The sequence below is a fragment of the Pseudophryne corroboree genome, chromosome 3, assembly GCF_028390025.1.
Source record: "Pseudophryne corroboree isolate aPseCor3 chromosome 3, aPseCor3.hap2, whole genome shotgun sequence".
Lineage (NCBI taxonomy): Eukaryota > Metazoa > Chordata > Amphibia > Anura > Myobatrachidae > Pseudophryne > Pseudophryne corroboree.
The window spans coordinates 45,337,289-45,364,747 of NC_086446.1; the positions used below are offsets into that span (position 1 = coordinate 45,337,289).

The 27,459-nt window shown below is 44.1% G+C and overlaps 2 protein-coding genes across 3 annotated transcripts in view; both read right to left on the bottom strand.

The window, feature by feature from the left end:
- The window catches only part of LOC135054672 (oocyte zinc finger protein XlCOF22-like), a 61,706-nt gene that overhangs the window by 18,232 nt on the left and 16,015 nt on the right, over nucleotides 1-27,459 (bottom strand). For both annotated transcript variants that reach the window (XM_063957920.1, XM_063957919.1), the window contains exons 2-3: nucleotides 9,858-10,024; nucleotides 9,038-9,196 (exon numbers count right to left, since the gene is read on the bottom strand). In XM_063957920.1, coding sequence (XP_063813990.1) covers nucleotides 9,038-9,196; nucleotides 9,858-9,935 — 237 coding nt within the window. In that variant the 5' untranslated portion in view covers nucleotides 9,936-10,024. The remainder of the gene's footprint in view (nucleotides 1-9,037; nucleotides 9,197-9,857; nucleotides 10,025-27,459) is intronic.
- LOC135057139 (paraneoplastic antigen Ma1 homolog) lies at nucleotides 21,178-22,524 on the bottom strand. Its single transcript, XM_063963035.1, has one exon. The coding sequence runs from the start codon at nucleotides 22,522-22,524 to the stop codon at nucleotides 21,178-21,180; it is 1,347 nt and encodes a 448-aa protein (XP_063819105.1).

Sequence of the window (27,459 nt, forward strand, 5' to 3'; positions counted from 1 at the left end):
CACATAGCCCACATGCACCACACTAGCAAGTTATACTTGTTTAAAAAGGTACAACAACAAAGGGATTCACCTTTACAGGATATGAGGGGACAGCATTAAGTTAGGAGGTGGTGTTTGGTATCCATCTGTAGGGTATTTTAAGAGCAAAATTCTGGTAGGAGTTTGCAGAAGATAGCATTCTCCACTGTATTTACTGTACTCTGATATTCGGAGGGAACCCAGTGGAGACCAACTGCAAGTGCTCCTAGACCAGGCATCGCCCACCTATTCAAACCAACCTATGACCCCTCCTGTACTGTAAATGACCAGCCATTTGACCTATAGATGAAGAGATTACAGTTTCTATTGTATTATGTTTTAGCCAAATGTATAAAAAGCCCAGCTGCCTGGCCGGACTCTCTCTCTCTCTGGTCATCTTGACTGAGCACCGGGTCCGTGTGGCACTGGCAAAACAAACGTATGTACTATTGATTGTAGCCTCTTTTCTCTTATTGTAATTGTATTGTTATTGTAACCCCCTTTTTGAAATTATATGTTGGTGGGTCGGATCCCAGCATTTTAAATACAATTGGTGTTGTGTCTCTTTAGGTTTAAAGTGTATTTCAGCCACACGTGTAGCTGCATTGTGCTTACAGCGTGTCGGTGTGTGTGTACGCTCAGTGAGTAAAAATAGGATTTTAATACCTACCGGTAAATTCTTTTCTCCTAGTCCGTAGAGGATACTGGGGACTCCAAAAGGACCATAGGGTATAGACGGGATCCGCAGGAGCTTGGGCACACTATAAAGACTTAAACTGGGTGTGAATTGGCTCCTCCCTCTATGCCACTGTCAAAGTCAGAAAAATATCATGCTACACGTTGCCATATATTCACCCCATGCGCTTGCTCGCTGCACATGCACATTCTCTCCCGCGCGTGCGCATACTCGCAGTTGCGTGACGGTGCCCCCACGGGCGTGCGCTCGAGCGCATGGTATGTGCATTTACGGTAGAGTTTGTGTGCGTCTAGCGGGCGACTCAATCGTTAAATAATAAATCCAAATAATATGTTTTATAGATAATGTTCCCCTTAATAATAACTGTAAGTTTGTTTATTGTAGCTGGTCCCTGGACAGAGGAATTCCTCTTTGCATGATACGAAGGGTCAGATAGGGTTAGAGCGGTGGTTCCTGGTACCTAACTAAAGAACATTTTAATAGGAACAATCCGGTGCTGGTTAGGTAAAGATTAATCGCTCCTGCGAATAGTTATGTCCATTAGTAATTTCTGGACATTTACTATGTTTGCAGTTCATTATCCATGCGGCAGGAATCCGGCGATTCCCTCCCACCTGAGCAGTTTGATATAGTCACAGCCCACCTGTTTAAACCAACCTATGACCTTTTGTTATAATGCGAGGAGACATTCCTGTGTCCAATGAACAATGAGATTATAGGTCCCTTTGTAGTGTACTGTATGTTGTGTATATAAAGGCCACTGTCCCCAGACCGGCCAGTACTCTCTCTCATCAACATTTATCTCTGATAATTGGAGGACTGGATCTGGTTGCGCTGGCGAGTGTTTCCCCGTATGGTATGTTTCTCTGTGGTCACTTTGTTACCCATTTAATGTAAGCCATTCATTCTCAGTTTATGTATTTGTGTTTGCGATCGTTCGCTATTGTGTATATTTCTGTTTAGTTATTCTGTTAGAATTATATGTTAGCCTGTAGTGTTTGAAATGTCAACTGTGTTTCCCCTTTTGATATAACTAAAAGCTTGTTAGTAAAGGTTTCGGAGCCTTAGCAAAGTATTGTGTGTTTATTACGTTACTGAGGGTAATCGGAGCGTCTCATCCGCTCAAACAGCTTTTATATTAACAAGGTTAACCAGTGTCTCATCATTACAGTATCTCAATACTAGCTATTTTAGTATAATCATACCTTGAGTAAAGTTTAAAAGGTTATCATCTGTGTGTACGCTCGCTGTGTGTGTTCCGTACACCCAGCGCAGCGTGTACGTAACTTGCGTACCACGTGCGAGGTCTTCATACGCAAATAGCGTACGGAGTGCGTAGCACGTGCACGAGGTTCAGCGGCCATTACGGCTTCACGATATATATTTAATAGCCTGTGTTATAGAGTAGAAAATCAGCTTTGTCACCCCTCCTCCAGACCTCAGTAACAGGAACAGTGCCGAGGAGAGACGGACATTTCGAGGAAAGGATTTTTGTTTAAACTAAGGTGAGAAACATACCAGCCCACATCACAACATACCGTACAACTGGAATAGAATGAAACCAGATAACTGTATGAACTAACAGCAGCAACAAGCTGAAGAAAACCAATACACAATCCGTGTGTAAACAAATACAACCAGTAATAATACAACTGCAAGAAACAGTCCGCACTGGGATGGGCGCCCAGCATCCTCTACGGACTAGGAGAAAAGGATTTTCCGGTAGGTATTAAAATCCTATTTTCTCTTACGTCCTGGAGGATGCTGGGGACTCCAAAAGGACCATGGGGTCTATACCAAAGCTCCAGAACGGGCGGGAGAGTGCGGACGAATCTGCAGCACCGATTCGGCAAACATGAGGTTCTCCTCAGCCAGGGTATCAAACCTGTAAAACTTAGCAAAAGTGTTTTAACCCGACCACGTAGCTGCTCGGCAAAGCTGAAGTGCCGAGACTCCTCGGGCAGCCGCCCAAGATAAGCCCACTTTTCTGGTAGAATGGGCCTTTACTGACTTCGGCAATGGTAGCCCAGCCGAAGAATGAGCTTGCTGAATCGTATTACAAGCGCAGCGAGCAATAGTCTGCTTAGAAGCAGGATTTCCAATCTTGTTGGAAGCATACAGGACAAACAAAGCCTCTGTTTTCCTGGTAAGAGCCGTTCTGGCAACGTAAATTTTCAAGGCATTTACAACATCAAGAGACCTTGGAACCGCCACAGCATCCGTAGCTACAGGCACCACAATAGGTTGGTTGATGTGAAAAGAAGAAACCACCTTCGGCAGAAATTGTTGACGAGTCCTCAATTCCGCTCTATCCGAATGGAATATCAAATAAGGGCTCTTGTGAGACAAGGCCGCCAATTCAGACACTCGCCTGGCCGACGCCAGAGCCAAAAGCATGACCACTTTCCAAGTGAGAAACCTTAACTCAACCTTACGCAAAGGTTCAAACCAAGGAGACATAAGGAACTGCAAGACCACTTCAAGATCCCACGACGCCACCGGCGGCACATATGGAGGTTGTATATGCAACACACCCTTCACAAAGGTCTGAATCTCAGGCAGGACGACCAATTCTTTCTGAAAGAAAATAGATAAAGCCGAAATGTGCACTTTTATGGAACCCACTTTCAGGCCTGCATCTACGCCTGCCTGCAAAAAATGGAGAAACCGACCAAAGTGAAACTCCTCCGCCGAAGCTGCTTTGGTCTCACACCATGAAACATATTTCCTCCAATTACGGTGATAATGTTTTGCCGTAACCTCATTTCTAGCTTTAAGGAGAGTGGTGATGACCTCCCCGGGAATACCCTTCCGAGCTAAGATTTGGCGCTCAACTTCCACGCTGTCAAACGTAGCTGCAGTAAGTCCGGAAACACGCAGGGCCCCTGCAATAACAAGTCATCTCTTAGAGGAAGCGGCCAGGGATCTTCAACTAGCAATTCTTGAAGATCTGGATACCAGGCCCTCCGTGGCCAATCTGGAACGACGAGTATCGCTTGATCCCTTGCTCGTCGAAAGATCCGCAGCACCTTTGGAATGAGAGGAAACGGAGAGAAAACACATACACCGACTGAAACACCCACGGAGTCACCAGGGCGTCCACTGCACTGGCTTGGGGGTCCCTTGACCTGGAACAATACCTCGGTAGCTTCTTCTTGAGGCGAGACGCCATCATGTCTATCAGAGGAATTCCCCAACGCTTTGTCACTTCTGCAAATACCTCTTGATGAAGAGCCCACTCTCCCGAGGGAGATCGTGTCCGCTGAGGAAGTCTGCTTCCCAGTTGTCCACTCCCGGGAGGAAGACTGCTGAAAGAGCACTCACTCTCTGTTCCGCCCAGCGTAGTATTCTTGTGGCCTCGTCCATAGCCACCGTGCTCCTTGTTCCGCCTTGGCGGTTTACGTACGCCACCGCTGTTATGTTGTCCAACTGGATCAGGACAGGGAGACCCTGAAGAAGGTTTTTTGCTTGTAGAAGGCCGTTGTAAATGGCTCTCAACTCGAGAACATTTATGTGGAGACAAGATTCCTGGCTTGACAATTTTCCCTGGAAATTTCTTCCTCGCGTGACTGCGCCCCGGCCTCGGGGCTTGCATCTGTTGTCAACAGGACCCAGTCCTGGATTCCGAAACGGCGTCCCTCTAGAAGGTGAGAGCTTTGCAGCCACCACAGGAGCCAAATCCTGGCCCTGGAAGATAGACTTATTTTCCAGTGCATGTGCAGGTGAGACCCGGACCATTTTTTCAGCAGATCCCATTGAAACACCCGGGCATGAAACCTGCCAAACGGAATGGCTTTGTAAAGCCGCAACCATCTTCCCTAGTACCCGAGTGCATTGATGAATCAACACACTTGTCGGCATCAGACGCTCCCTGACCATGGTCTGGATTTCCAGAGCTTTGACCTCCGGAAGAAACACTCTCTGTATTTCCGTGTCTAGGCCCATGCCCAGGAAGGGCAGCCGAGTGGTCGGGATCAACTGAGACTTTGGCAAACTTAGTATCCAACCGTGATGTCGCAGAACCGACAGGGAGAGATCCACATTTCTTAACAACTGTTCCTTTGACCTCTCCTTTATCAGGAGATCGTCCAAGTACGGGATAACTGTGATCCCTTGCTTGCGAAGGAGGACCATCATCTCAGCCATTACCTTGGTGAAAACCCTCGGGCCGTGGAAAGCCCAAACGGCAACGTCTGAAATTGGTAATGACAATCCTGCACCGCAAACCTCAGGAAAGCCTGATGAGGAGGGAATATCGGGATGTGTAAGTAAGCATCCTTTATGTCTACTGACGCCATTAAATCCCCCCCTTCGAGGCTGGAGATCACCGCTCGAAAAGACTCCATCTTGAACTTGAACGTTTTCAAATATGGGTTGATGTATTTTAGGTTCAGAATCGGTCTGACCGAACCGTCCGGCTTCGGCACCACAAAGAGGCTCGAATAGAACCCTTTCCCCCGATCTGAAGGGGGAACCGGCACCACGACCCTCTGTTGACACAACTTTTGTAAAGCATCCCTCACCACCTCTCTTTTCGGGAAGAGAAGTTGGCAAAGCCGACACGAAAAACTGGTTGGGGGACATCTTCTGAAACTCCAGCCTGTACCCTTGGGACACTATTTCTAAGACCCAAGGATCCAGGGCCGAACGAACCCAGACCTGTTTGAAGAATTGGAGACGGCCCCCCACTGGTAGGGACTCCCCCAGTGGAGCCCCAACGTCATGCGGTGGACTTGGTAGAGGCAGGGGAGGTCTTTTGGTCCTGGGTGCCTGACACTGCAGGTGACTTCCTTCCCCTACCTCTACCCTTTGAAGCGAGGAAGGACGAACCCTTTCCTCTTTTGTACTTATTAGGCCGAAAGGACTGCATCTGCTGATAAGGTATCTTTTTCCGTTGTGGTGGAACATATGGAAGAAAAGATGACTTACCCGCAGTAGTGGTCGACACCAGGTCAGCCAGGCCGTCACCGAACAAGACACTACCTTTAAAAGGGAGAGCTTCCATATTCTTCTTGAAGTCGGCATCAGCATTCCATTGGTGAATCCACAGCGCCCTCCTGGCCGAAATCGCCATGGCATTGGCTCTTGATCCTAAGAGGCCAACATCCCTCGCCGCATCCTTTAGGTAATCTGCAGCGTACTTAATATAACCAAGAGTCAAAAGAATATTATCTTTATCAAGAGCGTCCATATCAGAAGCCAAATTTTCAGCCCACTTTGCTATAGCACTACTCACCCATACCGACGCCACAGCAGGTCTGAGCAATGCACCAGTATTGACGAAAATGGACTTCAATGTCGTCTCCAGCTTGCGATCCCCAGGATCCTTGAGGGCAGCCGTGTCAGGAGACGGAAGCGCCACTTTCTTGGACAATCGCGCGAGAGCTTTATCCACATTTGGAGACGACTCCCATTTGTCCCTATCGTCAGAGGGGAAAGGATATGCCATCAAAATTCGCTTGGGAATCTGCCACCTTTTTTCAGGGAACTCCCAAGCCTTTTCACAAAGTTCATTCATTTCATGAGAGGGGGGAAACTTTACCTCAGGTCTTTTCCCCTTAAATAAACAAACCCTTGTGTCAGGAACGGTAGGTTCCTCAGATATACGTAAACATCTTTAATGGCTATAATCATGTACTGAATACTCTTGACAACCCGTGGATGCAAAGAAGCCTCATTCAAATCGACATCGGAGTCAGAGTCCGTGTCGGTACCTGTATCTGCCATCTGGTTAGAAGCACGCTTCTGTGACCCTGAGGCTGTTTGTACCTGAGACAATGCGTCCTCTACAGACGCCATGTTTGTGTCTGAGAATCAGACTTATCCAGTCTCTTAGATAATAAAGCCACATTTGTATTCAGTGTACTCAGCGTAGTCATCCAATCAGCAGTCGGCTGTGCCAACAGACACATACTTAAATCTTTCTCTGCACCCCCCATAACTTCCTCCGGGGAGGAACACCCAGGCTCAGACATGTCGACACCTCGTGCCGACACACTCACACTTACACAGTCCACAAGCACGGGGACAGCCCCACAGAGAAGCCCTTAGGGAGAACACAGAGAGAGTATGCCATCTCACACCCCAGCGCCCATATACTAACAGAAGTTAGTAACATGCTCAGCGCCGACAATATAACTTGAAAAGCACCAAATTTAAGTGCCCCCCCCCCCCAGTTTTCCCTCCCCAAGTACTTGCAGCAGCTTGGAGGTCCGGGCAGCGTCTCTGCAGCGCTGTAAGAATAGGAGAAAATGGCGCTGGTGAGCAATGTGCGGCAAAGCCCCGCCCCCTTCCCGGCGCGCTGTAGCCCGCTAAAATTTGAAATTGCAAAGTGGCGAGGGTACTCTATACAGTGATCGGACACCGTATAGCCTTCTTTTACCACCAAAAACCTCAGTAACTGCTGCCCAGGGCGCTCCCCCCTAGCTCCCTGCACCCTATGAGTGCCGTTGGTGTGTGTGTGGGAACATGGAGCGCAGCGCTACTGCTGCGCTGTACCTCCGTTACTGAAGTCTTCTGCCATCACTGAAGTCTTCGGATCTTCTCATACTCACCCGGCTTATTTCTTCTGGCTTCTGTGAGGGGGGTGACGGTGCGGTTCCGGGAACAAGCAGCTAGGCGAACCAAGTGATCGACCCTCTGCAGCTAATGGTGTCCAGTAGCCTAAGAAGCAGAGCCCTTAACTCAGAAGTAGGTCTGACTTCTCTCCCCTCAGTCCCACGCTGCAGGGAGCCTGTAGCCAGCAGGTCTCCCTGAAAATAATAAACCTAACAAACGTCTTTCCAGAGAAACTCTGTAGAGCTCCCCAAGTGTGTGTCCAGTCAGTCCTGGGCACAAAGTCTAACTGAGGTCTGGAGGAGGGGCATAGAGAGAGGAGCCAGTTCACACCCAGTTTAAGTCTTTACAGTGTGCCCAAGGTCCTGCGGATCTCGTCTATACCCCATGGTCCTTTTGGAGTCCCCAGCATCCTCTAGGACGTAAGAGAAAAGTACGTAGGTTAAAGATTACATCCAGCAGCCACAGCTGCTCGAATTTCAGTGTAAAAGGTATTGCTTTTTCTGTCCTGTATGTAAATCAGCTTTCACAGTATAATGTCCCAATACCAGCAGCCACCTCTCCAGTCATCACCCAGACACGTCCCCCGGTGTTACTGTATAATGACCCATTACCAGCAGTCACCTCTCCATTCCCAGCAGTCACCGCTCCAGTCATCACCCAGACACGTCTCCTGGTGTTGCTGTATAATGTCCCATATCCAGCAGTCACCTCTCCAGTCATCACCCAGACACATCCTCCGGTGTTACTGTATAATGTCCCATTCCCAGCAGTCACCTCTCCAGTCATCACCCAGACACGTCACTTGGTGTTACTGTATGATGACCCATTCCCAGCAGTCACCTCTCCAGTCATCACCCAGACACGTCCCCTGGTGTTACTGTATAATGCCCCATTCCCAGCAGTCACCTCTCCAGTCATCACCCAGACACATCCCCTGGTGTTACTGTATAATGTCCCATTCCCAGCAGTCACCTCTCCAGTCATCATCCGGACACATCTCCTGGTATTACCGTATAATGTCCCATTCCCAGCAGTCACCTCTCCAGTCATCACCCAGACACGTCCACTGGTGTTACTGTATAATGTCCCATTACCAGCAGTCACCTCTCCAGTCATCAACCAGACACATCCCCTGGTGTTACTGTATAATGACCCATTACCAGCAGTCACCTCTCCAGTCATCAACCAGACACGTCCCCTGGTGTTACTGTATAAAGTCCCATTCCCAGCAGTCACCTCTCCAGTCATCACCAGGACACGTCCCCTGGTGTTAGTGTATAATGTCCCATTACCAGCAGTCACCTCTCCAATCATCACCCAGACATGACCCCTGGTGTTACTGTATAATGACCCATTCCCAGCAGTCACCTCTCCAGTCATCACCCAGACACATTCCCTGGTGTTACTGTATATTGCCCCATTCCCAGCAGTCACCTCTCCAGTCATCACCCAGACACATCCCCTGCTGTTACTGTATAATGCCCCATTCCCAGCAGTCACCTCTCCAGTCATCACCCGGACACATCTCCTGGTGTTACTGTATAATGTCCCATTCCCAGCAGTCACCTCTCCTGTCATCACCCAGACACGTCCACTGGTGTTACTGTATAATGTCCCATTCCCAGCAGTCACCTCTCCAGTCATCACCCAGACACTTCCACTGGTGTTACTGTATAATGCCCCATTCCGAGCAGTCACCTCTCCAGTCATCACCCAGACACATCCCCTGGTGTTACTGTATAATGCCCCATTCTCAGCAGTCACCTCTCCAGTTGGCAGCTGAATGATCTTGTTGGTGAGTTCCAGGATCATTTGGTCATTTTGTCTCTCATTTATCAGTGAGTGAGTTGGAGGCACAGTGATGGAGTCACAGCCGATGGGTGTCAAATGGTCACTGGATATCTTCTTCACTACTGTATAATCCTGTATATTGGGACAACATTGAAATATAAATTAAAAGTTTGCCAATTTGGATTAACTCTTTTTAGAGAATAATTGTGCAAAATGTCCCTGTATGTATTACTATAGATATACATGATGTCACTGTGACACTTTTACATCCCCTCAGCTCCCCAGTCATGTCCCTGTATTATTACAATAGATATGTGATGTCACTGTTACACTCCCAGAGCCCCTCACCTCCTCAGTCATGTCCCTGTATTAGTACTATAGATATAGGTGATGTCACTATGACACTCCCAGATCCCCTCACCTCCCCAGTCATGTCCCTGTATTATTATTATTATTATAGATATAAGTGATGTCACTGTTACACTCCCAGATCCCATCACCTCCTCAGTCATGTCCCTGTATTATTACTATAGATATAGGTGATGTCACTATGACACTCGCAGATCCCCCTCACCTCCCCAGTCATGTCCCTGTATTATTATTATTATTATTATAGATATAAGTGATGTCACTGTGACACTCCCAGATCCACTCACCTCCCTGTATTATTACTATAGGTATAAGTGATGTCACTGTGACACTCCCAAATCCCCTCACCTTCCCAGTCATGTCCCTGTATTATTATTACTATAGATATAAGTGATGTCACCGCTGCGCTTTAAGGTCCCCTCACCTCCCCAGTCAGCACGTAGATGATCTCCAGAGTTAGGTTTAGTATCCTGTCGGTCATGTGACTCCGGTCCTTGTCCATCTTCAGTGACTCAGCAATTTATACAGGACGCGTTTCACAATCACGTGATGACTAAACTAAGACTCTGTGGATCCACACTGCGTATTTATCTAGGAATAAATATAATTATTAAAAAAAAATTGAAATAACATCACATTGTACACTTTCAAATATCTTTAATACGGCTTCAATTAACATCAACAACACTTTCCTTAGGGTTCTTCAGGGTAACCGTCCTTTTCCGTCTCAGCAAATTAAGATATCAACATACAGTATGGAAGAAAACAGAAGCACAAGATGTTAGTGTAATATAGTTGTTATCCTTTGTTTTAAACCGTATTACGTAATGATCGTGTTCCTGTTTTGTTCTATATGCTGAAATCTCCATTGACAGAAAAGGAGGGTTACCCTAAATAAAGGGGAGTGTTGAACTGTTTTAATATTTGATTTGTGGGGCAAAAGGTGTGATCTCCCTTTTCTTTTGTCGTAATAAGGCTGCTAAAGGCTGAGTATTAATCAGCTGACATTCGGATATAAGAAAAAGGAGAGTTATGGTAGACTTAACATGGTTAACTATCTTTCTGCGAGGTGCTCTGGGTTCCACAGGAAATACATGGGGGTGTAGAGTGGATCTTGATCCAGAGGCACCAACAGGCTAAAGCTTTAGGCTGTCCCAGGATGCATTGGGGCCTCCTATATAACCCCGCCTCCAGGCAGTGTGAGCTCAGTTTTGTTAACCAGTCCACTGCAGAAGCAGGTAATAGAGATGGTAGACGTTAGTCACATAGAACCACGTTCTCACGACAGGAGAAGGGACCAGCGGCTAATGCCATACAAACCCATAGAAGCTAGGTGCATCAGGGTGGGTGCCCTGTGGAACCCAGTGTACCTCGCAGACAGAGAGTTAACAATGGTAAGTCTACCATAACTCACCTTTTCTGCAGCGGGGTACACTGTGTACCAAAGGAAATACATTGGGATGTCCTGAAGCAGTTTTCTCAAGGGAGGGGACGCGCCTTAGCGGGTAAGAGAACCCGGCGTCCAAAGGAAGCATCCTCGGAGGCGGAAGTATCAAATGCATAGAACCTAATGAACGTGTTCACTGAGGACCATGTGGCTGCCTTGCACAATTGTTCTGCGTGCGTCACAGCGGGCCGCCCAAGAAGGTCCAACAGACCGAGTAGAATGAGCTGTAATAGCAGCAGGAGCTGGGAGTCCAGCCTGCACATAAGCCTGTGCAATCACCATTCTAATCCATCTGGCCAAGGGTTGCTCATTCGCAGGCCAGCCACGTTTGTGCATTTGTGGAAACCAAACAGTACAAAATGGGTATCTGACCTCCTCATAGAGGCAGTCCTCTCCACATATATACGGACAGCCCTTACCACATCCAAAGACCGCTCTTTGGGGGACAAGTCAGAAGAGATGAAGGGGGTCATTGCGAGTTGATTGCTAGCTGCCGTTGTTCGCAGCGCAACGATCAGGTTAAAAATCCTCATTTCTGCGCATGCGTATGCACCGTAATACGCACGCACGACGTAGGGGTACAAAGAGCATTGTAGTTTTGCACAGGTTCAAGCGACTATTCCATTCACACTGGTGGACGCAAGAAGATTGACATGAAGTGGGCGTTTCTGGGTGGCAACTGACCGTTTCAGGGAGTGTTTGGAAAAACACAGGCGTGTCTGAAGAAACGCAGGCGTGGCTGGGCATTTGCTGGGCGGTGGTCTGACGTCAAATCCGGACACGAATAGGCTGAAGTGATCGCAAGCGCTGACTAGGTTCAGAGCTACTCAGAAACTGCACAAACTCTTTTTGCTGAGCACGGCTGCACACGCGTTAGCACTCCTGCAAAGCAAAAATACACTCCCCAGTGGGCGGCGGCATAGCGTTTGCACGGCTGGTAAAAACAGCTAGCGAGCGATCAACTCGGAATGACCCCCGAAGACCGGAACCACAATCTCTTGGTTAAGGTAAAAAGATGACACCACTTTATGTAAGTAACCTGGGCGAGTTCTCAAAACTGCTCGGTCACAATGGAATATTAGAAAGGTGCTTTATCCTGTCGTCCACCCTAAGTCCAACACCCTTCTAGCAGTGGCAATAGCCAGCAGAAACAGGACCTTGGCTGTGAGACATTTAAGGTCCACTGACTCAAGAGGTTCAAATGGAGACTCTTGCAGGGCATTCAGGACAACAGACTTATCCCATCCAATTTAACTAAACAAGAACAGAGGGCACTTCGTGTATTAACTAAGGATAATTCCTTAATATTTAAAGAGGCAGACAAGGGTGGCGGCCTTGTTATTATGGATCGTGTGGACTATGTCAAGGAGGCTTTAAACCAATTGGAAGACAAAAACTTCTATAAAACTCTTGACAATAACCCCACATCCATCTTCTTATTGGAATTAAAAAATCTTCTTGACTCTGCACTAGAATCAAATATTCTGTCTAAGGAGGAACACTGGTTCTTATTACCACATTACCCAGTCACTCCCACTTTCTATTTTTTACCCAAAATTCACAAATCCCTCACCTCACCTCCCGGTAGACCTATTGTTTCGGGCATTGATTCCCTCACATCTAATTTGTCCCATTATGTTGACACCTTTCTTCAACCACGCGTTTCCACACTGAGATCACATCTTAAAGATACAACTGATTTTCTCACTAAAATACAAGATTTGAAATGGAAAGATTCTTTTGCTTTCCTGACTCTTGACGTTAAATCACTATACACCGATATTCCTCATGTAAAGGGTTGTGATAGTGTTTCTAGACGTTTGGATCAAGATGGTGATCTCAGTGTGGATCACAGATCTTTTCTTTTACAGTGTATCAATTTTATCCTCACACATAATTATTTCACGTTTTTAGATCGTTATTATTTACAGGTGATGGGAACGGCCATGGGGACCAGGTTCGCCCCCAGTTATGCAAACTTATATATGGGCGATTTTGAGGAACAGTATATATGGAATGGCCCATGGGGGGCGTACCTGGTCCTCTATGGCCGTTATATTGATGATTTATTCATTATTTGGGATGGGGATGAGTTATCTGCTAATCAGTTTGTTTCCACTCTTAACACCAACCTATTTAATTTATCCTTCACATCTACGTTTAATAAGACCCGTGTGGACTTCCTTGATTTGACATTAGAAATAATTAATAATAAAATTGTCACATCCAACTATATTAAATCGGTCAATACGCATTCATACCTACATTATAAAAGCTCACACTATAGACCTTGGAAAACCAATATTCCTAAAGGTCAACTTATGAGGTTACGCCGTAACTGTTCTAATGTTGATACATTTGCATTACAGGCCAGAGAATTGATAGATTCTTTTAGGATTAGAGATTATCCTGAGACATTATTACAACAGGCCTATACAGAGGTCTACAATATGGATAGACAACAACTTCTTCATCCCAAACAATTTAAACATAAAATAGAAAAACAGAATAATCGGGATCTCTCTTTCATCTGTAAATACAATAGATGTGCCCAAGAAATAAAATCAATAGTGTCACGTAATTATAAAATATTAAAACAAGACAATATACTCAGTACTATTTTACCCCCCCAACCACAAATTACTTATAGGAAAAACAGGTCGTTAAAGACCATTCTGGCCCCTAGCCACTTAAAAAGTATTAGGGAACCTAGGACCCAGAAGGGTACAGAATGGCTCAGTACAAAACCACTGGGTTTCCATAAATGTGGCTTGACAAGATGTACGATGTGTTCTCATATACAACGTAAGACTGTCTCAATTAATATTCCATCTTTTAATGAGACATATGAATTTAAAACCTTTATGAATTGTGAGACGACCTATGCAATTTATTTGCTAACCTGTAGTTGCGGACTTAATTATATAGGACGCACAACTAGAAAACTACGGGTTCGCTTTATGGAGCACAGAAGAAACATCATAAATAAATGTCAAACTCATAGCGTCTCACGACATTATTTCTTAAAACATATGTCCAATCCTTCTTGTCTATCAGTTACATGTCTTGAACAGATCGCCCCAACCTCCAGGGGAGGCGATAGATTCAAAAAACTCTGTAGTCGTGAAGTATATTGGATGCTGAAATTTAATTCCTTGCATCCGGTTGGTCTAAATGAAACCATGGAATTAAATTCTGTCATTTAATCATATAGACCTCTTATTTATTTTGCTTTTCTGGATGTGACCTATCTTTCATATATTATAAGGATGTTATATAAACAAATCATATGCCTTTTTCATCACCATATAAATCCCTTCCTAACCATGGAGGAAACTCTTTAGATAATTAAATTGATTCTCATATGAAATATTATATTTAATTATATACCAACTATATTGAGCTCTTTCTATCTCTCCCCTATAAACAATATCTATATTGCTGAATACTTATATAGATATATAAGTTACTAAGATAACTGCAACTCCCAACCAACTTCCCTCCATATAGATGTTTATAAAATCTCTCTATTGGAGGATAATGCCGATCATGTGACCTAAACAGTCACATGATCGGGTCACTATACAATCTTTTTATGTCATAATCTTTACACTAATTATTTCGGACTCGTTATTAACAACTCATTTTGGCATAGTCATGTGTCATATACCATGACTTGAACGATTTACCTTTATTATATGTGGATTACGATCGCAGGATCTAGATAATCACACGATCGAGACATTATAGAATCACACATATATATTTTTAAAAAATATATATATCTGTCTAACAAAGAAATGTTTTTATTACCTGTTATTATTAAGCGTATGGGACCAATGGGTATCCCAATATATATAGATATCTATTGTACTTAGTCATATGATGATATATACAGGAGGCCGGACAAGCTATATGATTAGACATTGTAAATGTTGATGTAACCCTTTATTTTATCAATAGTATCGGTTACTAAATAAAACAGTGCCTCCACCCAAGTATTTGTTCTATTTGTGAAATGAAATAAATTTAGGGTATACTCGGGACCACCCTGTTTACCAAATAGGTGTATCTAGCTGTAATATACACTCTTAAACAATCTATATATTGTCCTTCTTTGCAGGTTTACCTTAAATGATCAGGGATCTTCAATTCTTCACCAATGAACAGACACAGGTAAGTAATCACTCTTCCAACAATTAATCATATACTTTACTGACAGATATCTATAAATTCTCAGTACACCCAATAGATGATATCAATTCATATGCACTACTACACATTTATAATGACCAATACATTAGTATAATTATTCCCCAAACTACACATAGTTCAATAAATGAATATTGTCCATATATATATATAGAGCAGGTATATTGTCTCTTCTAGCAGGTAAGTATCCAGACTCCAGAAATTTAAGAAAAGTATTTGCAGTGTTGGGTTTTATATATGAATATATAAACAAGTTGTTTCCTGTGGAATTGGCTGGTTATTGTTATACCTTTGATATATATTGTTATTGATGCTGGTTCTTCACTAGAACTATTTATTCTAGCTATAATAGAGGTATCTAGCAGATGGTAACAGTATCTAAATTGGAAGCTGTAGAATAACTGCTACACTTTATATTAGTATCTCTGTAATGATACCTTGTAACCTTAAACATTTGCAAGGGTTGAGTGAGTTTACAAGTTAGATGAATTGTATCTTTGCTGTCTAGACCGACTGATTTAATCTGTGTACTGTAAAGTTCCTGAGCTGTGCTGTTACTACCTCGTCCTGGCTAAATCTCATATACAGTCCATAAACTTAGCCTTGTCCTCATAGACATTCCTTATTCATAGTCCTGTGGTAGTATCTTTAGTAGTTTGTAATATAACTAGTGGAGAAATGATGCTATAGTGTATATATATATATATATGTATTCTAGTTAGAAATTAAGATGTCTATATGACTTCCGTAGATTGATTGGTCCAGCCACTTGTCACCTTTATATAATACTCCTGCAGAATGCTAATTGTGGCAAGAAATGGATAGTCACTAGGGTTTTCGTTTAGTTAAGTTATATTCAATGCGTACAGTGCTGAAACCCTGGCTAAGTGTTCCAGGTGAGAAGGTGTGTATATAAACGTTTTACAGACCTCAGATGTTTTCAGTGAGTGACTCCGGTCACTCACCCTCTAGTATACGGATGGCTCCACCCACCCGGTATTTCATTGGTGGGCAGCGGGTCAGTTCATTGAGTGAGCGGTCATGTTTGCTGATGGGATAGCTGGGTGCCTTGCTCGTGATCTGTGCCGTGTCTCCTTCCTCACAGGTAACTGCTTCCCAGGCTCATTAGGACAGCGGTCTCTTTGGCTCAATATGTGGGGACGGCAGCGTCGCTACTGAGGTTCCCGGCCACTCGTAGATTACCTCAGGTTATGCCGGTAACTGCTCCCCCAGCTGTCGGTCCACACGGCCCTTCCGGTCACCGCCAACCACCGCTTCTCCAGCGATCCGTCTGTTCAGCACCGCTGATCACTTCTCCGGCGCTCCGTCTTCACAGCCCCGCCGATCTCTTCTCCGGCGCTCGGTATTCACGGCTCCGCCGGCCGCTGATGAAGATGCCAGGTACAGTCTTCCTGGCGATCCGTCTTCAGTGTGCTATCGCTCGTTAGGGAGGCTACACCAGCTCTTCTGCGCCGCCAATGTTCACATCTCAGCTCGTCGCGGCGGGCAGAGAGGGGCAGAAGCATCTCCCTCAGAGGCGCACACACTAGTCCTGAATAGCGCTTCAGCTCCCCCTTTTATACCGGAGCCCCAGGGGCCACGAGAGCAGGCTCAGTCTCCAGGGGGCAGAAATCTCCCGCCGACAGCTCGAGCTATCTTGCTCCAGTCCTCGTGCCTCACTGATTTCTGACAGAACATGGTAGTCACCATTTTAGTCCCTCATAGTTATAATAATACCATTCTATTACTGGTATTAACTCAGTGTTCTCACTCACTATCATTGGTATACATATACAGGCTTATCTTTTGGGGTACAATTAAACAAATCACAGTGAATCTCCAATCTCCCTTATATTTACCTCACAACTGATTAAATATAGTAACAGACACTACTACGCCTATATGGATACATATATGTTTGGTTTTTTTTTTTTTTTTTTTTATAACTAACTGTACACAAACTTTGAAACATCCCTACATTTCTCCCCCTGGTGATCCGAATCACTTAGCATAAAGAAAACAAGGTTTATTTTCTCTTCGGAGCACCACTTAATAAACCGGTGAACTATACAGTGTTACCACCCAGTTAAAGTTTGATTCTCCATATACCCAAAGTATGGCCAAGTATATATTAGACTAGGATGCACTACTCGGGGCTCATAGCAGGAATGTCCCAACTGATCATACGTGAGAATCATAGGTGGCTTACGTTCCCGGTGTGGTCTGGGGTGGTCTCCATTTCCCCTATTACTTTGATCATTCATAGGGTCGTATTCAGTACTTGAAGTCAGTGCAGTTTCATCCCAGGGAGGATCATTAGGTTCATTTATATTCCAATGTTCAAGGACAGGAGGTGGAGAGTTATCCATTGTGTTGATTAGAGAATCATACTTTGGAGAAGGTGGGGATAAGGGTTCTCCTAATTCTTCATCTTGACTATATGGAACTTCTTTATAGAAGAATTCCTGGTCTATTCTTCCAGGATCCAACCATTCAGTTTGGGGAGAAGGTTGAGATGTTGATGATGTTGAAGGGCTCAACTGTTCTACCACTTGATCATCCATATTAGCAGGTTCCATCTCAAAATAAATATCATGACTAATGGGCAGCAAATGTTGACGATGGTACGTTAATATAGGACCTTCTTTATTTTCCGGTACTAGTTGATAAACAGGAATATTAGGCAATTGTTTAATTATTCGATATGGTATTTCTTTCCATCGATTGGAGAGTTTTTGTCTCTTTGGAGTTCCAAGTCTTCTTAAAAGAACTCTATCACCAGGGAGTAATACGTGCTCTTTTACCTTAGCATCATGTATCTGCTTATTCTTTTCACCTTGTCGTTCAGATACTCTCTTAGCAATGTCATGAGCGGTCTTCAGTTCTTTCCTCAGGTTATTTACATAGGTATTATAGGTTGATGGATGATTGGAGGAAACAGACAAGCCCAAAGAAACATCAATAGGCAATCGAGCTTTTCTTCCAAACATAAGTGAATAGGGACTGTACCCGGTGGATTCATTTCTGGTGCAGTTGTAAGCATGAACCAGTTTATTAATAAATCGTTTCCATTGTAGCTTATGTTTGGGATCCAGAGTTCCTAACATATCAAGCAGAGTTCTGTTGAATCGCTCCGGCTGTGGATCCCCTTGAGGATGATATGGCGATGTTCTAGATTTTCTTATCCCACAACAAATACACAGTTCTTTAATTAACTTGCTTTCAAAGTCTCTTCCCTGATCAGTATGGATGCGAGCTGGTAGTCCATAATGCACAAAGAAATGATCCCAAAGGGTCTTAGCTACAGTTAAAGCTTTTTGGTCTCGGGTAACATAGGCCTGGGCGTATCGGGTAAAATGATCAGTTATTATGAGAATATTACTTTCCCTCCCATTTGGCCCTTCTAAAGACAGAAAGTCCATACAAATTAATTCCATGGGCCCAGAGCTACTCAAATTGACCATTTTGGCAGAGGGAGTGGGCAACTTCTTTCTAAGAACACAGTTTTTACAGTGTTTACAGTAAGATTCAATCTCTTTACTCATGTAAGGCCAGTATACTCTCTCTTGGATTAAATGTAGAGTTTTATCCACCCCCAAATGTCCATGGTTATTATGCAGTGACTTGAGAACCATAGGAATATGGACGGTAGGAAGAACCAGTTGATGTTTAAATTGTCCCTCACTGTTAGTGGTTTTTCTAAAGAGGATGCCTTGTCTGAACACCAATCTCTTTCTCTGTCGCAGTAACGCTTGGCTTTTGATGGAGAGATTATACTTCAGGACTCCTCTAGAATCTTTCAAATGTTTGATAACAAGGGCAATATCAGGGTTTTGATCCTTTCGTAGTTGATCTTTGGAAATGATGGGTAATTCTCCTAAATTAGAGGGGTTAATCCAACAGTACATAGAAGGAATAGAGGCTTCAGTGGCTCCCAACGAGTGTACAGCTCCTTCTGAATTACTAGTTAACAGGTGTATTTGATGACATAACCCTCGGAGCGCAGGAGCTGGTATTTCCACCCAATCGTCATTAGGACTAACAAACAGGGGATGGGGTAGCCGGGAAAGAGCATCAGCATCTACATTTTGTACTCCTGGCTTATATTTTAAAGTAAAATGATAATTTGACAGGGCTGCTAACCACCTATGTCCCGTGGCGTCTAATTTGGCGGTAGTATTAATGTATGTCAAAGGATTATTATCCGTAATTACCATGAATTGAACGCCATACAAATAATCGTGAAACTTATCCACAACAGCCCATTTTAAAGATAAAAATTCCAACTTATGGACAGCATAGTTCTTTTCACTGGCCGATAGACCTCGGCTAACATATGCAATGGGCTTTAAACCAGTAGAGTGTTGTTGGTATAATACTCCCCCTAACCCCTCAAATGAGGCATCAATATGCAATTCATAAGGGAGCTCCGGATTGGCATATGATAGAACAGGAGAATGAGTTAGATGGAATTTAAATTTTTCAAAAGCCTCTTCACAGGATGTTGTCCAACGGTCACCAAATGCTTCATGGGGCTTGTAATAGCCTTTCAGATGTTGATCCCTATGCTTGGTTCGATCATGTTTGTATGAAGGATATCCTTTAGTTAAATAATTTAAAGGACGGGCAATTTTGGAGTACTGCGGAACAAATCTCCTATAGTACCCACAGAATCCCAGGAATGATCGAAGATCCTTTAAAGTATTTGGGCGTGGCCAATTTTGTACCGCAACCACTTTATCCGGGTCAGTAGAGACCCCCTCCCGGCTAACCACATGGCCCAGATATTTCACTGTGGTTTGACACAATTTACATTTGTCAATTGACAATTTTAACCCTCTTTTCTGTAGCCGGTCTAATACTTTTAACAGTCGATGGTTATGTTCGTCCAAAGTTCTTCCAAACACAATAAGGTCATCTAGATAGACTAGAACTTCTCGATAACACATATCCCCTACTGTTTGTTCCATTGTTCGCTGAAAAGTTGCTGGGGCTCCTTTAATCCCTTGGGGCATCTTTAAAAATTCAAAAAAACCAATGGGACAAATAAAAGCCGTCTTAGGCCAGTCATCCGGATGCATCGGTATCTGATAGTAGCCACTCCTCATATCGAGTACAGAAAACCACCTGCTACCCTGCAAACAATCCAATGCTTCCTCCACTTTGGGGACAGTGTACTGGTCGGGAATTGTTCTACTGTTTAAGGTACGATAATCCACACATAGTCTGATATCCCCATTTTTTTTTCTGGCCACTACAATGGGAGATGCATAGGGACTATCTGAGTCAGCAATAACTTGATTCTCCAACAAACCCTTTAAATGCTGTCTGACATCGTCAAAATCGGCTGGGGCCAACCGCCTAGATCTTTCTCTAAAGGGAGTCTCATTGGTCAGATGAATACGATGTTCTATCCCAATGGCCGTGCCCAAATCCCATTCCCTCAAGGAGAAAACTGGCCCTTTTTTCATTAATTGATAAATTAGCTGGTTCTTCTCATCCCCAGTTATATCACTGTTTTGAAAACACTCTGAAATTTTAGTAATAAATTCAGTCTCAGGGTCACTATGAATAACAGGAAGTAAGGTAGTTGGGGAATTTACACCCACTCTATTTACCCTAACTGGATCCAATCCAGGGACACCTATTGATGTAGGGTTGGAGATCTTTTGTTGTTCCAAACACCACTCAGATAACATCTTAAATAAATTTGAATTAGTGCCTACAATTACTGACACTACTCCCTTATCTCCAGGAGAGTTAGGGCAAACCAAGGCCAGAAATGGTAATGGGTCTTGATATCCAGATGATTGTTGAGGAAATTCTATCTGAGTAACTACATATCCCAGGTAGGGATACTTCTGTTCACTTAAACCCCAAATAGTTAATCCATCAAAAGGCATTAATGGGACATCAGACATATATTGATGGTACCAACTTTCAAAAATTATAGATACTTGAGATCCACTATCAAGTAACGCGGTACATAAGTGACCATTTAATAAAACAGGCAACAGAGGGGCCTGTCCCATCATTCCTTCAGGTATAACAGAGGGCCACTGGGTACTCCCCATTTTGCAGACAATTATTGGTTGGGAGCCGGTGCGGGGTTCATCGACATCCCCTCTACGTTTCCCGGCTGTTCACACTGACTTCTATCAAGTGTAGCTGTTAGTGAACGGAAACTTCTTCCTTGACTACATTCAAAAGATCTATGTCCCAATTGTCCACATTTGTAGCAAGTGATATTGGAATTATCTCCAGATCTCCTACTGAACCCTCTACCCCGTCCAGATGATGACACTCTTGAAGTAACAGATGGTACATTCTGTAAAGAAATCAACTGATCTAATTTCTTATTTTGTTCCTCTATTAGCTTTAATAACTGCTCATTAACTGAAGAAACTTCAGGAGTAGGAACAATTACTTTAACTCGCTTTAGAGTCTTCTCTCTGTTTTCAATCTGCACCTCTTCTAGTTTTACTTCTTTTATCAATTCACCTAAAGTAGGAGCAGGATCCCTGGGTAATATACATCTCAGACGTTGAGCCACTGGGTTGGTAGTCAAAGCCCCTCTCAATATATGTTTCAATCGCCTTCCGTCAATTTCTTGAGGACCAATCCCTCCTTTATCTAGCAGCTTGTACAGAATTTTGTCTAGCCGATAAATATAATTGGTAAGAGTTTCGTTAGGCTCTTGATAAGTCTGATTCAATCTAGATAAGATGTCCCCTACATCCTCTAGTGTTCCAAAGGAATAGTCTAATGCCTCGAAATAATCTTTCAAAGTAGCTTGTGAATTACTTCTCCTGGTAGCATGAATTATTCCCATAGCGGGTCCCCTCAAACTTTCCACAATCCTTTGTTTTTTAATATGTTCGGGGCATCTCCACTCCTCCGAATGTTGTACTGCCGCCTCCCGCCATACATCATAGTTCTCTTCTCCGGTGGGAACTGGCGTTACTCCCGAAAAGATTCTCAGTCTCCGATACCCCCCTTCATAATGCCATCGTTCAAAATGACTAACCACTTTATCCATTACATTCTCAACTTGGGGATCTATTGTATCCTTATCTAATGATTCTTCTTCGGAGGTACTACTTTTATGTTGATAACATCCTGCACTTGTACTCTCAATTTTACTATCATCTTGCTTTATGGTCCTCTGCCCCTCATCTACATACTTATCTACTGGCCACATTACTTTCCATTTCTTACCAGGGGCCTTTTCAATTAAAATATTAGCGGGTATTACAGAAGCATCTAATTGATTGTCATTACTTATTAGAATGGCACATATTTCATCATTAACTCCTTTCCATTTATCTACAATATATGGTTGTTTTATTCCATACATTTTCTTTACTTCACTTACAATATCTTCATCTATTATCTCCATAAAATTTCCCAAAATGCTTACTTTTCTGTGCATCTACACCTTTGCTTCTACACCAACTATATATATCTTCTCCCTTTATAAACTCCATTTCTATCTATCTGTTCAGATCTCAGCTTTAGTGCCTCCAAATGTAACCCTTTATTTTATCAATAGTATCGGTTACTAAATAAAACAGTGCCTCCACCCAAGTATTTGTTCTATTTGTGAAATGAAATAAATGTAGGGTATACTCGGGACCACCCTGTTTACCAAATAGGTGTATCTAGCTGTAATATACACTCTTAAACAATCTATATATTGTCCTTCTTTGCAGGTTTACCTTAAATGATCAGGGATCTTCAATTCTTCACCAATGAACAGACACAGGTAAGTAATCACTCTTCCAACAATTAATCATATACTTTACTGACAGATATCTATAAATTCTCAGTACACCCAATAGATGATATCAATTCATATGCACTACTACACATTTATAATGACCAATACATTAGTACACATAGTTCAATAAATGAATATTGTCCATATATATATAGAGCAGGTATATTGTCTCTTCTAGCAGGTAAGTATCCAGACTCCAGAAATTTAAGAAAAGTATTTGCAGTGTTGGGTTTTATATATAAATATATAAACAAGTTGTTTCCTGTGGAATTGGCTGGTTATTGTTATACCTTTGATATATATTGTTATTGATGCTGGTTCTTCACTAGAACTATTTATTCTAGCTATAATAGAGGTATCTAGCAGATGGTAACAGTATCTAAATTGGAAGCTGTAGAATAACTGCTACACTTTATATTAGTATCTCTGTAATGATACCTTGTAACCTTAAACATTTGCAAGGGTTGAGTGAGTTTACAAGTTAGATGAATTGTATCTTTGCTGTCTAGACCGACTGATTTAATCTGTGTACTGTAAAGTTCCTGAGCTGTGCTGTTACTACCTCGTCCTGGCTAAATCTCATATACAGTCCATAAACTTAGCCTTGTCCTCATAGACATTCCTTATTCATAGTCCTGTGGTAGTATCTTTAGTAGTTTGTAATATAACTAGTGGAGAAATGATGCTATAGTATATATAATAAGATTTTACTTACCGATAAATCTATTTCTCGTAGTCCGTAGTGGATGCTGGGGACTCCGTCAGGACCATGGGGAATAGCGGCTCCGCAGGAGACAGGGCACAAAAGCAAGCTTTTAGGATCACATGGTGTGTACTGGCTCCTCCCCCTATGACCCTCCTCCAAGCCTCAGTTAGGTACTGTGCCCGGATGAGCGTACACAATAAGGAAGGATCTTGAATCCCGGGTAAGACCCATACAAGCCACACCAATCACACCGTACAACTTGTGATCTGAACCCAGTTAACAGTATGATAACAATGAAGTAGCCTCTAAAAAAGATGGCTCACAACAATAATAACCCGATTTTTGTAACAATAACTATGTACAAGTAATGCAGACAATCCGCACTTGGGATGGGCGCCCAGCATCCACTACGGACTACGAGAAATAGATTTATCGGTAAGTAAAATCTTATTTTCTCTAACGTCCTAGTGGATGCTGGGGACTCCGTCAGGACCATGGGGATTATACCAAAGCTCCCAAACGGGCGGGAGAGTGCGGATGACTCTGCAGCACCGAATGAGAGAACTCCAGGTCCTCCTCAGCCAGGGTATCAAATTTGTAGAATTTTACAAACGTGTTCCCCCCTGACCACGTAGCTGCTCGGCAAAATTTTAAAGCCGAGACCCCCTCGGGCATCCGCCCAAGATGAGCCCACCTTCCTTGTGGAATGGGCATTTACAGATTTTGGCTGTGGCAGGCCTGCCACAGAATGTGCAAGCTGAATTGTACTACAAATCCAACGAGCAATAGTCTGCTTAGAAGCAGGAGCACCCAGCTTTTGGGGTGCATACAATATAAACAGCAAGTCAGACTTTCTGACTCCAGCCGTCCTGGAAATATATATATATATATATATATATATATACATATATCTATTTTTAGGGCCCCGACAACGTCTAGCAACTTGGAGTCCTCCAAGTCCCTAGTAGCCGCAGGCACCACAATATGTTGTTTCAGGTGACACGCTGACACCACCTTAGGAAGAAACTGGGGACGAGTCCGCAGTTCTGCCCTGTCCGAATGGAAAAACAAATATGGGCTTTTTTAAGACAAAGCCCCCAATTCTGACAATCGCCTGGCCGAGGCCAGGGCCACAACATGGTCCCTTTCCATGTGAGATATTTCAAATCCACAGATTTGAACGGTTCAAACCAATATGATTTGAGGAATCCCAACACTACGTTGAGATCCCACGGTGCCACTGGAGGCACACAAGGGGCTGTATATGCAATACTCCCTTGACAAACGTCTGGACTTCAGGAATTGAAGCCAATTTTTTCTGGAAGAAAATCTACAGGGCCGAAACTTGAACCTTAATGGACCCCAATTTGAGGCTCATAGACACTCCTGTTTTCAGGAAGTGCAGAAATCGACCTAGTTGAAATTTTTTCGTGGGGCCTTCCCGGCCTCACCCACGCAACATATTTTCACCACATGTGGTGATAACGTTGTGCGGTCACCTCCTTCCTGGCTTTGACCAGGGTAGGTATGACCTCTTCCGGAATGCCTTTTCCCTTCGGATCCGGCGTTCAACCGCCATGCCGTCAAACGCAGTCGCGGTAAGTCTTGGAACAGACAAGGTCCCTGCTGGAGCAGGTCCTTTCTTAGAGGCAGATGCCACGGTTCCTCTTGGAACAGACATGGTTCTTGCTGAAAGCAAATCCCATCTTAGCTCCCGAGGCCATTAGTCCTCTGTGAGCATCTCTTGAAGTTCCGGGTACCAAGTCCCTCTTGGCCAATCCGGAGCCACGAGTATAGTTCTTACTCCTCTACGTCTTATAATTCTCAATACCTTGGTTATGAGAAGCAGAAGAGTGAACACATACCCCGACTGTTACACCCACGGTGTTACAAGGACGTCCACAGCTATCGCCTGAAGGTCTCGTGACCTGGCGCAATACCTGTCCCGTTTTTTGTTCGGGCGGGACGCCATCATTTCCACCTTTGGTCTTTCCCAACGGTTCACAATCACGCGGAAAACTTCCTGATGAAGTTCCCACTCTCCCGGGTGGAGGTCGTGCCTGCTGAGGAAGTCTGCTTCCCAGTCGTCCACTCCCGGAATGAACACTGCTGACAGTGCTATCACATGATTTTCCGCCTAGCGAAAAATCCTTGCAGTTTTGACCACTGCCCTCCTGCTTCTTGTGCCGCCCTTTCTGTTTACGTGGGCGACTGCCGTGATGTTATCCCACTGGATCAATACCGGCTGACCTTGAAGCAGAGGCCTTGCTAAGCTTATAGCATTACAAATTTGCTCTTAGCTCCAGTATATTTATGTGGAGAGAATTCTCCAGACTTGATCACACTCTCTGGAAAATTTTTTTCCCTGTGTGACTGCTCCCCAGCCTCTCAGGCTGGCCTCCGTGGTTACCAGCATCCAATCCTGAATGCCGAATCTGCGGCCCTCTAGAAGATGAGCACTCTGTAATCACCACAGGAGAGACACCCTTGTCCTTGGATATAGGGTTATCCGCTGATGCATTTGAAGATGCGATCCGCACCATTTGTCCAGCAGATCCCACTGAAGAGTTCTTGCGTGAAATCTGCCGAATGGAAGCGCTTCGTAATAAGCCACCATTTTTACCAGGACTCTTGTGCAATGATGCACTGACACTTTTCCTGGTTTTAGGAGGATCCCGAATAGCTCGGATAACTCCCTGGCTTTCTCCTCTGGGAGAAACACCCTTTTCCTGGACTGTGTCCAGAATCATCCCTAGGACCAGCAGACGTGTCGTCGGAACAACTGCGGTTTTGGAATATTTAGAATCCACCCGTGCTGTCGTAGAACTACTTGAGATAGTGCTACTCCGACCTCCAACTGTTCTCTGGACCTTGTTCTTATCAGGAGGTCGTCCATTTTCTTTGAAGTCGAATCCTCATTTCGGTCATTACCTTGGTAAGGACCCAGGGTGCCTTGGACACCCCAACGGCATCGTCTGAAACTGATAGTGACAGTTCTGTACCACGAACCTGAGGTACCCTTGGTGAGAAAAGCAAATTTTGGGACATGGAGGTAAGCATCCCTGATGTCCCGGGACACCATATAGTCCCCTTGTTCCCGGTTCGCTATCACTGCTCTGAGTGACTCCATCTGGATTTGAACCCTTGTAAGTGTTCAAATTTTTCAGATTTAGAATCGGTCTCACCTAGCCTTCTGGCTTCAGTACCACCCTATAGTGTGGAACAATACCCCTTTCCTTGTTGTAGGAGGGTAATTTTATTATCACCTGCTGGGAATACAGCTTGTGAATTGTTTTCAATACTGCCTCCCTGTCGGAGGGAGACATTGGTACAGCAGACATTCCAATCTGTGCCCCTTTGATACTACTTGTAGGATCCAGGGGTCCTGTACGGTCCCAGCGTCATGCTGAGAACTTAGTAGAAGCGGTGGAGGGCTTCTGTTACTGGGAATGGGCTGCCTGCTGCAGTCTTCTTCCCTTTCCTCTATCCCTGGGCAGATATGACTCTTATAGGGACGAAAAGACTGAGGCTGAAAAGACGGTGTCTTTTTCTGCAGAGATGTGACTTAGGGTAAAAAACGGTGGATCTTCCAGCAGTTGCCGTGGCCACCAGGTCCCATGGACCGACCCCAAATAACTCCTCCCCTTTATACGGCAATACATCTTTGTGCCGTTTGGAATCTGCATCCCCTGACCACTGTCGTGTCCATAAACATCTTCTTGCAGATATGGACATCGCATTTACTCTTGATGCCAGAGTGCAAATATCCCTCTGCGCATCTCGCATATATAGAAATGCATCCTTTAAATGCTCTATAGTCAATAAAATACTGTCCCTGTCAAGGGTATCAATATTTTTAGTCAGGGAATCCGACCAAGCCA